This window comes from Varanus komodoensis, unplaced genomic scaffold (assembly GCF_004798865.1).
Source record: "Varanus komodoensis strain SLA01 unplaced genomic scaffold, ASM479886v1 scaffold42, whole genome shotgun sequence".
In the NCBI taxonomy this organism is placed as follows: domain Eukaryota; kingdom Metazoa; phylum Chordata; class Lepidosauria; order Squamata; family Varanidae; genus Varanus; species Varanus komodoensis.
The window spans coordinates 4,376,121-4,389,123 of record NW_025335972.1 but is presented as its reverse complement, the minus strand read 5'-3'; the positions used below and the strand labels follow the sequence as shown (position 1 = coordinate 4,389,123).

The 13,003-nt window shown below is 44.3% G+C and overlaps 1 protein-coding gene across 4 annotated transcripts in view; it reads right to left on the bottom strand.

Moving 5' to 3' along the window:
- The window catches only part of LOC123030055 (venom factor-like), a 127,265-nt gene that overhangs the window by 80,978 nt on the left and 33,284 nt on the right, over positions 1–13,003 (bottom strand). For all 4 annotated transcript variants that reach the window (XM_044443619.1, XM_044443621.1, XM_044443620.1 and 1 more), the window contains exons 15-17: positions 12,762–12,891; positions 12,588–12,659; positions 1,757–1,856 (exon numbers count right to left, since the gene is read on the bottom strand). In XM_044443619.1, coding sequence (XP_044299554.1) covers positions 1,757–1,856; positions 12,588–12,659; positions 12,762–12,891 — 302 coding nt within the window. The remainder of the gene's footprint in view (positions 1–1,756; positions 1,857–12,587; positions 12,660–12,761; positions 12,892–13,003) is intronic.

The following is a 13,003-nucleotide window of genomic DNA, read 5'->3' as shown; positions in this document are numbered from 1 at the left end:
CAATACAATGTATGTTGGGCTGCCTGGCTCAAAAACTGTAACTTATGCAAAGAGGCTCCAAATAGAGGGTTTAAAAAAACACAAAACTTTGATTTCTCTTGACAGTTGTCAAAGGTAGGTAGTATATTAAATTGTGGTCCTTGTGGTTTTTCCCATAGGAGTTGTGGCTTTGTTTTCGACAGATCAATCAACCAACTGTGTTGTCTCCTCCTGCTAGGATAATCTGACTACAGTACATTTTTTTACAACAACCTCACTTCAAAGTCATCTAAGGTAATTGAACTGGCCCAGGGTATTCACCTTGCTGCATTTCCATTTGAGTACTTTCTTTATTTGCATGCCATGCATCTCTTCTTGAAAATGGCATTGCTGAAACATTGTCACACAAGCAGATTGTGAAAAAACCGAGGTAAAGTTTAATTATTAAGTTTTATTTCAACCACTGGGAGTCTATGCTTTTTACTTGAATCTTCTGTCTGAGAAGCACTACATTTTGATGATTATAAGTTAGCAAATTAACTACTGCTGTTTCAACTATTTACATGGGATAGTAAGACTGAAATTAGAATAATCTGATCTGGGCAATAAGAGAATATTGCAAAGCTGCCATTTGGTCAACGATGGGGTGATGGAATACTGGATCTCCCAAAGCTGAATGCCTGGAGGATTTTATCTGCAGTGAATATAGGGAGTGATGGAGAAGCTGGCAGGGGTTTGCCTGAGGAAGAGCTGCTACAAGACAGTAAACCTGAACTAAAAGTATGCAAGTCAGAACTTGGGGAAGGCCTGCAAGTACATAGCAGAAGAATGCTGGAGGAGGAGTCTTCAGAGGAAAAAGCTGAAACCTAAGTGTCAGCTGGTGGCAGAGGTCTGAAAACTGAGCAGCTACTGGATCAAACTGAATGCTCTAGGTGGTCAAACTTCATTCAAGACAAGACTGCCCTCACTGTTATGCCTATGGGTTATCTATGGTAGAGTTTGATAAGGGAAATGGGGATGATGGATTGTAGTTCACTGTTTGCAGTTTATTATTGTATACAACTACCCTAATTGCCTTCTTTGGGGCTTAAGAGAGATGTAATTAATGGTGAATGCAAAGAATATATAGAGTATAGAATGCAAAGAGTATACAGGATTCAGACTGTATACTTTGTGGAGGGTGGTCATTTCATTAAGTTCTGGAGTGCAAAGACTGACTAGCAGGCCATGGAAACAGTTTCCCTTTCAAAAGTCTATGGAGTTGTGTCTGGTTTGAGCCCTAAAACTCTTCCTCAGGGTTAGGGTAGACAATGAGAGTCCTTTATTTGTTACATTGATTGCACTGCCCTGATTAGGCACCAGTTTTGGACCAACACAAGGAGGTCCTGATATTGTATGGACAAAGTGCAGGTGAACTCTGATATGGTCAGTGCCCACTGCTTTGGAGTCTACTTGAAAAGTAGGAACTGCTGGGAAAAATAACCTGCCCTAACTTCCTACAAAGGAATTAGTCAGGTAGCTCTGCAGTTAGTTGATAGACCTACACCTGCGTTTTGTTGCTTTTTTTTTTTTTTTTTTTTTTTTGGTAAATTGTGATTTTAGGTATCTATGTGACCTTAGTTATGCATATACCTGTGCCCTGTCTGCCTGTCTTTGGGAGTAAAACTCGAGGGTTTTCTGTAGGCAGAAGAAATAATTTTTAAGCCTGTTTATGGTTTAGGGTAGATGTACCAAAGATAAAGTCCAGTAAGGAAAATGCAGTATAGATGCGTCATACCCTTGATTGTTAGGAGGCAGCTGTTCTGTATTCCATAACCAGCTCCATGGATATTCAGTCGAGCAGTAATGAAGTGCCATGAATCCCTCCTCGAAGTCACCTGGGAAATCAAAAGGCAAATATTTAGCTGTACTGACCATGTAACTATCATAGTCTCAAGAGGTGGAAAGAAACTGACCCAAAGCCTGACCTTTAAAACCTCTTGTTTATTTATTTATTTATTTATTTATTTGGGAAACTTGTATGCCGCCCCATTCGCATAAGCCTTGGGGCGGCTTCCAGCAAATAATTGTTCCAGCAAAAAAATTGTTTGAGGAAAAAGTGCGCTTGTAACCTAACGTAAAAAAACTAAGACCACCATCTCGTCCTGTATGGTTAGCTACTGCCTGTGACTTCCATGAGCCAGTACTATTCAATGTGGAAGCACTTTAGAGAAAGGCCCAAGAGTCATGCTACATTTTTGAAAGATCAAGCAGGACAAATGGGCTCCATCAGAACTCCTTACTTCCCTAAAGAGACTAGCACAATCATTTTACTTCTGTGCAGTTCATATTCATTAATATTGACATGCGTTAGGCAATGCTTTTTTATCAAGCAACTGATCGACTAAGGATTTTTAGACCTCAAAAGCTATGATTCTATGTATCTTAAGGCATAATCCTATGTGTGCTCAGAAAGAAAAAACTCTACAATGCTTGGAGCTACCCAGGTATCATCTTTGAAATGTATACATTCTCTCTTTAATTAAAGCATATTTGTATGCATTTTTTTCAAAATATGCATTTTATGCCCAGTTTTGAAATGCATGCATACATTTTAAGCACAGAAATGTATAGGCTTCAACTGCAAATTGTGTCAGTGTCCATGTTTGGTCTAAAAAGTGAATACATTATATCCTAATTAAAACCCAACTTAATTAAGACACTGTCTACAATACTACCTATACGTTCTGGAGATTAAAAAGTGCAATTTTATATAAGTTTAGATAGAAAAAAATCCTACAACTCCCTGCATTTCCCAGCCAGACACTGGATTATGCTTTTAATCTATAAGGCTAAATGTTCACACAGGTGGCCTTACTAGCATTGCAGTTAGAGGCTTCAGGGAACAGTCCTGATTCCTGTCCACAGCAACTTATCTAGAAATTCATTTAGTTTGTGTTCGATTAGGATTTACCCAGTTTGTATTTTCAGGATTGAACATGGACTCAGATGCAATCAGTGGTTTAATTCCAAACATTTCTGAGTATTCAATGTAATTTGTGGACCAAAAATATATAGAAATGTTTTAATCAAGGGAGAAGAGTTTGCATATTTCAAAGATATACACATCAGTTGTACACATCTGGAATAACCGGCAATAGACACATACTGTATTCTCATAGAAAAACAAAAGAAAAAGCCTGTAATCTGATGTGGACTCAAGTAAAAATGAACATTGAGAAAGAAGGTGGAGAATATCATTGAGTTTGTAATGAATTAATTTGTAATGAAACAGATGAAATTCACCTGTTAGACAAAGTAATAGTTTTTAGCTGGGTAGGGATAGGTGGTTCAGAACAACAATCACTCTACCACTGAGACCATATAAAATTCTAGCCTTTCTTCTGCCTGTAACACCTATAGGATTCCACTTCCCTTTCAAATGCCTCCTAAAAATCCAATCTTCCAGTGAAGTTTTTGGCTTCAGCCATTTGGAGACTGACATTTTGGCCTTGGAACCTGGAAGGACACCTTATAGATCTGTGAAAGTTGATGGGAGAAAAAGCAGGGAACCTATACTGCAATCGTGTGTAAGTCATTGGCACTGATTTGGGGCCAGTAGGTAGGTTGTGTGATTGCACAGATAACCACTCAAAGAATGTCAGTTATAGATAAGCCACCTTACTTTCTTCTTCATGGTCTCTGTGCATCACACATATGGGTGATCAGCAAGCTTACCAAGTGTGGTGGTGGAAGATGTCATCATCAGCAAATTGAGGAAAGCACTGCATAGCCAAAGGAGCAGTCCTGTCCTGCATGAACATCAAGCTGGTAGTGTTGCACAAATGCTGACAATGTTGACCAAGTTGCTGCCTTGCAAAGGTCATGCAAAGGGTTACCTGCATGTAGTACTGTGGATGTTGCCATAGGCCTTGTTGAGTGTGCTTTGGGTTGGTCTGGGAGCTGTAGTTGAGCTAACTGATATGCCAGTTTATTCACCTCTGCAATCCAGTGGACAAGCTGGAGGATTGATTGGTTCACCCTTGGATCGTTTGGCATAGGCTACAATAGTCTCTTGGAACAGCACACTAATTGTGTTTTACAGGTCTGTGATCTGTAAAAGGCTAGTGCCCTCCACACATTGAGCATGCACAGTGTCACCTCAAGAAGAGTAGACAGGGCTGGAAAGAAGGCTGGTAGAACTATGTCCTGGTTTAAATGGAATTGTAAAGAGACTTTTGGGAGAAATGTATGATCCAGTCGAAGGACTGCTTTATCCTTCTGGAAACTGAGGAATGGAGGGTCTATGCATACAGCACATGATTTGCTCGCCCTCTGGGCTGAAGTAATGGATATGAGGAATGCTATCTGCCAAGAGAGGAGTTGTAGATCTACAGTGGCAAGTGGTTCCAAAGGTGGTTTTGTTAAAGTTTGCAGTACAATGGATGGGCACCATCTTAGCACCATGGACCGGATGGGAGGATTCAGGTTGTATAAACCTATTATTATTATTATTATTATTATTATTATTATTATTATTATTATTATTACATTTCTATGCTGCCCCTTGCCGAAGCCTCGGGGCGGCTTACAACACAATAAAATACATTGAAATACAATAGAACATAATAAATTACCACTAAATACAAAAATACAAAAAATACACTGAGTTACAAACATAATAATATAAAATGAAAATTAACAGTATAAAATAAGTAAATAAATAATGTAGAAGGAGAAAAGAGAAGGAAGAAGAAGTTGCCCTGGCCAGATCATATGTTTAAATAAAAAGGTCTTTACCTGGCGCCGAAAAACCAGTAACGACGGTGCCAGGCGGACCTCTTTGGGGAGTGAATTCCATAGGTTGGGTGCCACCCCAGAGAAAGCCCTCCTCCGAGTACTTACTCTCCTAATTTCTTTCATGGAGGGTTCCCGGAGAAGGGACTCTCCCGCAGATCTCAAAGGGCGGTCAGGCATATACGGACGTAAGCGCTCGTTCAGGTAGCCAGGACCCAAGCCGTTTAGGGCTTTATAGGTCATAATCAACACCTTGAATTGGGCCCGGGCTTCAATGGGAAGCCAGTGAAGCTGACGGAGGACTGGAGTCATGTGAGCATAATGCCCCGTCCCCGTCAGCAACCTGGCAGCTCTATTTTGCACCAATTGAAGTGTTCGGACGGTCTTCAGGGGAAGCCCCACATAAAGCGCGTTACAGAAGTCAAGGCGGGAAGTCACCAGTGCATGTGTCACTGTCGCCAGGCAGTCGTACTCCAGGTAGGGGCGCAGCTGATTAAGCTGAAGGAAGGCGCTCCTCGCCACCGCTGTCACCTGAGCTTCCAATGAAAGCTCCGGGTCGAGGAGTACTCCTAAGCTGCAGACTTTGTCCCTAAGAGGGAGCGCAACCCCATTCAGGACCAGGTCAAATCCACCCTCTCCGAAGCCCGATCTGCCAACCAACAGGACCTCCGTCTTGTCTGGATTGAGTTTCAGTTTATTGGCCCTCATCCATTCCATTACCTCGGCCAAGCACCGGTTCAGCACAGCCACTGCCTCACCTGGATTAGTGGAAAACGAGAGGCAGAGCTGGGTATCATCAGCGTATTGATGATTCCGCAGCCCACACCTCCTGATGACCTCTCCCAGCGGTTTCATATAGATGTTAAATAGCAGAGGGGATAGAATGGAGCCCTGTGGTACTCCATGGCATAGCTGCCATGGCGCAGAGACATAGTCCCCCAGCACTACCTTCTGGAATCGACCATTGAGATAGGAGCGGAACCACTGCAAAGCAGTGCCTCCAACCCCCAATCCTGCTAGCCTATCCAGAAGAATACCATGGTCGATGGTATCGAAAGCCGCCGAGAGGTCCAGAAGAACCAACAGGGATGCACTCCCCCTGTCCTTCTCCCTGCACAGGTCGTCGTACAGGGCGACCAAAGCAGATTCAGTACTGTACCCGGGTCTGAAGCCGGACTGAAAAGGATCCAGATAATCAGTTTCATCCAAGAGTGCTTGGAGTTGTCCCGCCACCACTTGCTCCAACACCTTGCCCAGAAACGGGATGTTGGCCACTGGTCTATAGTTCGTGGCCATCTCTGGATCCAGTGACACTTTCTTCAGGACCGGTCGTATTACCGCCTCCTTTAAAGGGGCAGGCACTCGACCCTCCCTCAGAGAAGCGTTAACCACTTCCAAGATCCCGGTCCCAATCCCGTGCTTGGAGTTATTTATTAACCAAGACGGGCAAGGATCCAATAGGCAAGTGGTGGGACGTACTCATCCAAGCACCTTGTCCACATCATCGGGCCGCAATAATTGAAATTCTTCCAATAATTTTGGACCAGACGGTAGCATTGGCGTCTCCCCAGAGACCTCTGATTCATTAGTGGAGTCCAGCTCATGACGAATCTGAGCAATTTTCTCCCTGAAATGCCTGATTCCTTTTAGGAATCAGCAGGAGGGAGGATGGGAAAACACAGATGAACTGTTGATGGGACCCCGTGCTGATGAGACGGTGGACAGGAATACTTTGACAGATGATGGCTTTAGTCCTTTAACATGGAAGCTATGGAGAAAAGCTAGGATTCTGTGAACTGGCACTTGGAACAAGCCAAATTCATGTTCTTGAGCATAAGCCTTGAATGGATTCCATTTTGTCGAGTATGAGAGCCTCTTGTTTGGTCAGAGAGTTGATTGCAGCATGAACCAGATTTGAGAATCTAGGTTGGTATGGTCCATTACCAGGTGATCCTCCAGGCTGTCAGATGGAGTGTTCTCACATTGGGATTTAGAATCCTGCCCCAGTTCTGAGAAATAATGTGTGGTCTACTCAGTAGGTGAAGAAAAGTGTAGTGCAACATTTGAAGAAGGCTTGTGAATCAAGCTTATCTGGGCTACCACGGAGTTTTCAAAATGCATTCCATCTTATCCCATCTGATTTTTGCTAGTCTGGCAATCAGAGGTAATGGGAGGAACAGGTAGAATAGAGCCCCTTTCTTAGGACAAGGAAGGCATTGCTGAGAGAGACTTGGCTGATTCCAGCCCAGGAGTGAAAAGCTTTGCAGGCCATGTTGTTGTTGAGAACAGATATACGGATGGTCTGCCCTAGGCAGCAAAGATGTTCCAGTAAACATCCCAATGTAGTTTCCGCTCATGCATCTCTTAAGATGTCCTGCTGAGGGAATCTGCTGTGCTGTTTTAGGTGCCAGCTAGGTGGACACTCACTGGCATAATGTTCCAGTGTAACTGTGAGACAGGCCAGTTGGCTGACTTGGTGCCATCCTCTGTGTTTAGGTAAAACACCACTGTGGTGCTGTCTGAGACTATTTGTATATGCCAGCCCTTGAGGAAATGCTGGAATGAAATTAATTCCTTGTGGACTGCCAGGAGCTCAAGGTAACTGATATGCTTTCTTCAGTTCTGCTGGGTTTTTTGTTTTTGTTTTGTTTTTGGGTTGTTGGTTTTTTGTTTTTGTTTTTGGTCAAAGAGAGTATGTACAATTTGACGTCGTGGTACATGCAGGGCCACCAATAGTCTCTAGAGAGGGTGTGCAGTGTTTTGTAGACTCCGAAATGTCCTGCAGGCGGAGAGTCGTGACATTGCTGTAGTATCCGTTCGCGGAGTGACAATGGAACATAGGGAACATGGTTGTAGAACAGGATGTCATCCTCAAACGAGTAGGCAGCAGGAAGGGTGTTTGTCCTTCTTTGTTCCCTTTTTGTGCGAACGAAGGGGTTAGCTTGTTGTGTATGGCGGAGGTCATCGTTGTAGGAGGTGGAGATGGATGCTGCGGCTGCAATTTCGGGTTGTAGAATAGGGGTTGGGTCGGGTTGTTCCTCGTTGTCGGGGAAGTATTCAGGTTTCCTGGACAGAGCGTCAGCCAGGAGATTTTTCGAAGGGGGTATGTACTCAATGCGGAAGTGAAAGCGGGTGAAGAATAGAGCCCATTGTGCTTGTCTTTGGTTGAGTATTTTGGCGGACGTGAAATGGACAAGGTTCTTGTGATCCGTTTGGATAAGGAACTTGTGGAGAGAACCTTCAAGCAAATGTTGCCATTCTCCTAAGGCAGCTTTGATTACTAACAGTTCTTTCTCCCAGATCATGTAGTTTTGTTCTGAGCCGAAGAGTTTGCGAGAGTAGAAAGCCACCGGTCTGAGGTCAGTTGTGGACTCGTTTTGTGATTGTAGAAGAACTGCTCCAATGGCTTTGTCGGAGGCATTGGTTTGTAATATGAAAGGTGCGGATGTATCTGGATGAATCAGTTGGTGTTCTGAAGTGAATTGGTGTTTCAAAGTGGTGAACGCAGCTGCAGCGTCGGGTGGCCAGTTCAGGTGGTGCCCCTTGTCCTTCAAGAGGTCAGTCAATGGTGCGGTTAGACGAGAAAAGTGCGGTATGAATCGGCGATAGAAGTTCGCAAAACCCAAACACTTTTGCAGTTCTCTCTTTGTTCGTGGTGGTTGCCAGGATAGAACTGCCTGTATCTTTTCAGGGTCCATCTGTAGTCTGTCTGGGGAAATGTAGTAGCCCAGGTACACAAGGGAAGTAGTGTGGAATTCACATTTTTCCAGCTTAGCAGAGAGGTGGTGCTCTCGCATGCGTTGTAGGACGGCTCACACGTGGTAAACGTGAGACTCAGAATCATTGGAGAAGATCAATAAATCATCCAGGTAGGCAATTAAGAAGTCATCAAGAAAATCGTGGAAGATCTCATTGATCAATCTGCAAAACGATTGTCCCGAATTTAAAAGTCCAAAAGGCGTTACTAAAAATTCGTAGGTGCCAAATCTTGTGGAGAAAGCGGTTAGATGTTCATGTCCAGGGCGTATGTGCAGTAAATTGTAGGCGTTGCAGAGGTCCAATTTGGTAAAAATGCGTGCTTGGCCCAGGCTTTCCAAAATCTCTGAGATAAGTGGCATGGTGTGACTGTTACATACGGTGACTGCGTTCAAGCGATGGTAGTCAATGCAAACCCTAGGTTCTTCAGAATTTTTCTGAGGCACGATGATGGGTGTCGCTGAAGTGGGCAATGAGGAAGGGCGGATGAAGCCTTTTTTTAAATTTGTGGATATGAAGTCTTTAAGGACTTGGAGTTCCTTAAATGACATGGTTCATAGTTTGCTGACTGGGAGGGTTGCCCCTGGTTGTATGTGAATCTCCATGTCACATGAGCGGTGAGGCGGTAGCTTGTCAGCCTCTTGTGGGTCAAAAACGTCCCAAAAGTCTTGGTATTGTGGAGGGAGGGCGGTGGTGGAAGGTGGGGAGGAGGTAAGAGGAGTTTGGGCTGTAGGGTTGGCACAGTGTTGACAACAAAAATTAGAATTGAAGTGTATTTGTCCTGAGTTGCAAGATATTTGCGGTCTGTGTCTGATTTGCCAGTCCATGCCAAGTACTACAGGGTATTGCAGGTCCTTCACTAATAAGAAAGCTGTTTGTTCGCAGTGTTTTCCAATTTGTAGAGTGAGGGGGGAGGATTGGCGGGAGGAGGGGCCTCCTTGCAGGGGGCGTTTCTGGATAGAGTCCACCTGGAGCGGGGCTAGTAGTATTGATTTAGGAAAACAGTGATTTTCAGCAAATTCCTCATCCATGAAGGAAGCAGTAGCACCACTGTCAATTGCAGACTGTGGGTGTGCTTACAAAGTGGTATCCACCAGCAGGTGTCGGGCAGTAGGAGTTTTTTCCAGGGATTGGCACCCTTGTGATTTATGGGCGGGTCCCAGTGTCGCGGTGCTTAACGACGCTGGGACTGGAAGTTTCCCATCTGCTTTTTCAAAGGGCATGACTGTGCCATATGGCCATTATGTCCGCAGACAAAACACGGCCTGGTCGGGTGGCGGTAGGCCCTATCTCCCCTTGGAATGTGAGGCCTGGCAGCTCCCAGCTGTATTGGCTCAAGTTCTGGTTCTGGCTGAGGTGTCGCCATGGCAACGTAGCTCTCAGGTGGGAATTGTTGGGGGCTGGCTTCCGCGCATGGGAACCATCTTCCTTTAGTTGGCTGCAGGCCAGCATGGCATTCCTGTTTAGCGTGGGCTCTCTCATTAAGCCATGCATCAATCTGAATGGTTAAAATCATCAGCTGCTGCAAAGTTGTTGGCATAGATGCGCGTGCCAAATCAACCAAAACCTCCTCCCTCAAGCCTTCATGGTATTGTACCATTAAGGCCTCCTCATTCCACCCTAGGTCATTCATAAGGAGATGGAATTTAGTAGTGTAATCAGTGGCTGAGGCGTCCCCTTGTTTCAGATGCTTTATCTCCCGGATGGCCATTTCTTTGGAAGATTCTACACCAAGGAACTTCCCCAGGGCGTCTATAAACAGATTAGCGTTGTTTAATATAGGGTCTCGAGCGATAAGCCTTGTAGTTGCCCAGCGGGCTGGGGCCCCCGTGTGTTGATTTATTAAAAAGCCTACCTTCATCTTTTTGTTGGTGAAGTCATTAAGGCGTAGACTAATGTAGAGTTTACATTGTGCTTTGAAAGTTGTAAATCCTTCTTTTTTTCCGTCGTATTTCAGGGGAGGCTCCAGGGGGCATCTTCTGAGAGTCAGCTCTTGATTTTGCTTTGAGGCAGTAGCTGTTTGTAACTTAGCATGGAGGTTATCCAGCTCATTGCATCTATTTGTTGGGTAGCATCTGCATACTTCGTCCTGAGGAGGGTGTTCTCGTCCCTTAAAGTTTGAAGTTCTTGAGCGGCTTGATCTCTTGATTCCATTGCTGTGGTTTCTCAAAGATGGAAAAAGTAAATTGTTGGGTGAAGAGAGGAGAAAAAAAAATCTTCGCTTGGCTGTGTGGGCAGCCTAGAGGATTAACATACTGTCAAGGTGGTACTCAACATGTAAACAACCCACAGGTTCACAAGCAATAAAACTGGAGTCTTTTATTGCTACTTGTCTACAAGATTTACAACTCAATAGATAAGCTCTTCTGCTGAGGTCTTTGGAATGCAGATGTTAATCCTCTAGTGGTGTCTCTCCCCCAGGCCAGTGGGACTAGCTCTCTTGGTCACGCCTTTCTTCCCTCTGACGTAACAAGCTCTGCCTTTGCTTGTATCTTCTTAGAATTCTGTGATTGGTTGCTAGAGAAAAGTCTATCACGCCCCCTGAGTCTCCTGTGTCATGTTCAGGAAGTTCAGCATCAGTGGGAGGAGGGACAGCCTGCTCTGACTCCTCCTGAGTAGAACTAGCGGTGTCTTTTCCCTCAGGGCTCTCTTGCTTTGATGTGGGCTCGGTGTTTGCTCAATGGGCAGGGAGTCAGGGGGAGGTGCAGCTATCTGCTCAGCCATCCCCAAGCTAGGTTGCGGGGTTGGCTTTTGGATACAGGGTCCCAAGCACAAGACCTCCTCGTGAGGTGCTGTCTCTGCCAGAGCTTCAGGCACGGCAGCCAGCCTGTGAGGGCACTGGTAGGAACGATATGGCTACTGGAACAGAATTGTCCTCCCCTTTTGCAGGTTTTTCCTTGTCTTTCTTCATAGTTGTTTTAGGCTCCTCTACCATTTTGTGAGCCCTCTTCTTCTTTTTTTAGGCCTTTTTCCATCCAATGCATGTTAGGTTTGTCAAGCACTGACGGAGTAGTCAGTGGAGTCCCCAGAGCAGCAGATGCGGGCACAAGCTTTTACTTCTGCACAGAATGTCAACAGATGATCTTGTCAGTTCCCTGTGATGACTTGCATCATCTCAAGAACCCTAGTCCACATCTCTGTCTTTAGCTGTCCTGCCCTGTTCTTTCTGGCTTGCTTGGTAAAAGCCTGGCAGTGCAGGCAGGATTCTATTCAGTGTTCCTCACCAAGGCAAAAGAGACACAAAGTCCATCAGAAGATGGCATCCCCAAAAATAAGACCTAACCAAAAAATAAGCCCTAGCATGATTTTTTGGGATGCTCGTAATATAAGCCCTACCCAAAAAATAAGCCCCAGTTAAGATCATCAGCCAGATGGACACATTTAGTACATCTGTCACAACACAATTTGGGGTTTAGAGAGTTATGACAATGTTCCAGAAGAAGATGACATGACTGTATTTGAATAAATGTAGATTTTTCTGCACGAATAAATGTAGATTGTTGTACATGAAATAATAAGACATCACCTGAAAATAAGTCCTAATGCGTCTTTTGGAACAAAAATTAATCTAAGACCCGGTCTTATTTTCAGGGAAACAGGGTGATAGTGGCAATTTTGATTACCATTGCTACCATGTAATTTTGTGGGTTGCAACACTGTGTCATTATGCTTTAATTCAGTGCAAACCATTCTGGAATTGAGAAATAAAGGGTTCTATATAAACATTTTTAATGAGGAGTGTGTGTATGTTCATTTAACATATATTTCCCAGTGTTTCTCAGCTGGGATCTTTTAACCACAGGTTAAAACTTGAATTTGAGACTTGCGTGCAAAGTATTTGCTGTACCAACAAACAAATCAGCTCTTTCTAGGAAGTTGTGTAAGAGATGCTTGCCCTTTCCTACTCTCCACAAGGATGGATTTTGAAGGAAGACTCTTTATCTGACATTGCCTTTTTCCTTGAGAAAGCAGGAACTGGCTGATACCAAAATAGGAAATCTTTCCAATATTTACACTTATCAGTAAAGCAGGCAATATCTGGACCTCTTGGGGTATACAGGGCCCTTGTCACATACCTTCACTTTCTTTCAGCTGAGTGAATTGTATGGAGCGGCTTCTGCGTCTTGCAGGCTGAGGGCACTTTGGATCTGCAGGAAAAACACCAGAACAGGAAATAACTCCTTGATATCAAGCAGAATGACTCTAATGAGTTCCACTTGGTGTGTATGTTTACTCAGAATTAATAATACCCATTCTTGGAAGAGTGGCAATCTTTTGGTTGGTCACAAGGGTCAGTCCGGCATCTGCAAACACAGCCACACTGTTCCTGCCACTGCCAGCTGTACATCCAATGTCACTCCTCTCTACAGCGTCCCATATCTGGAGTGAAATGGGTAAGAGTTATAAGAAAAATAATGCTAATGCACTTGTTGTGAGGCACGGTCCTTCTCCCGAGTAAACATGCTGCTCCAGAGTTCCTTTTCACAATGCT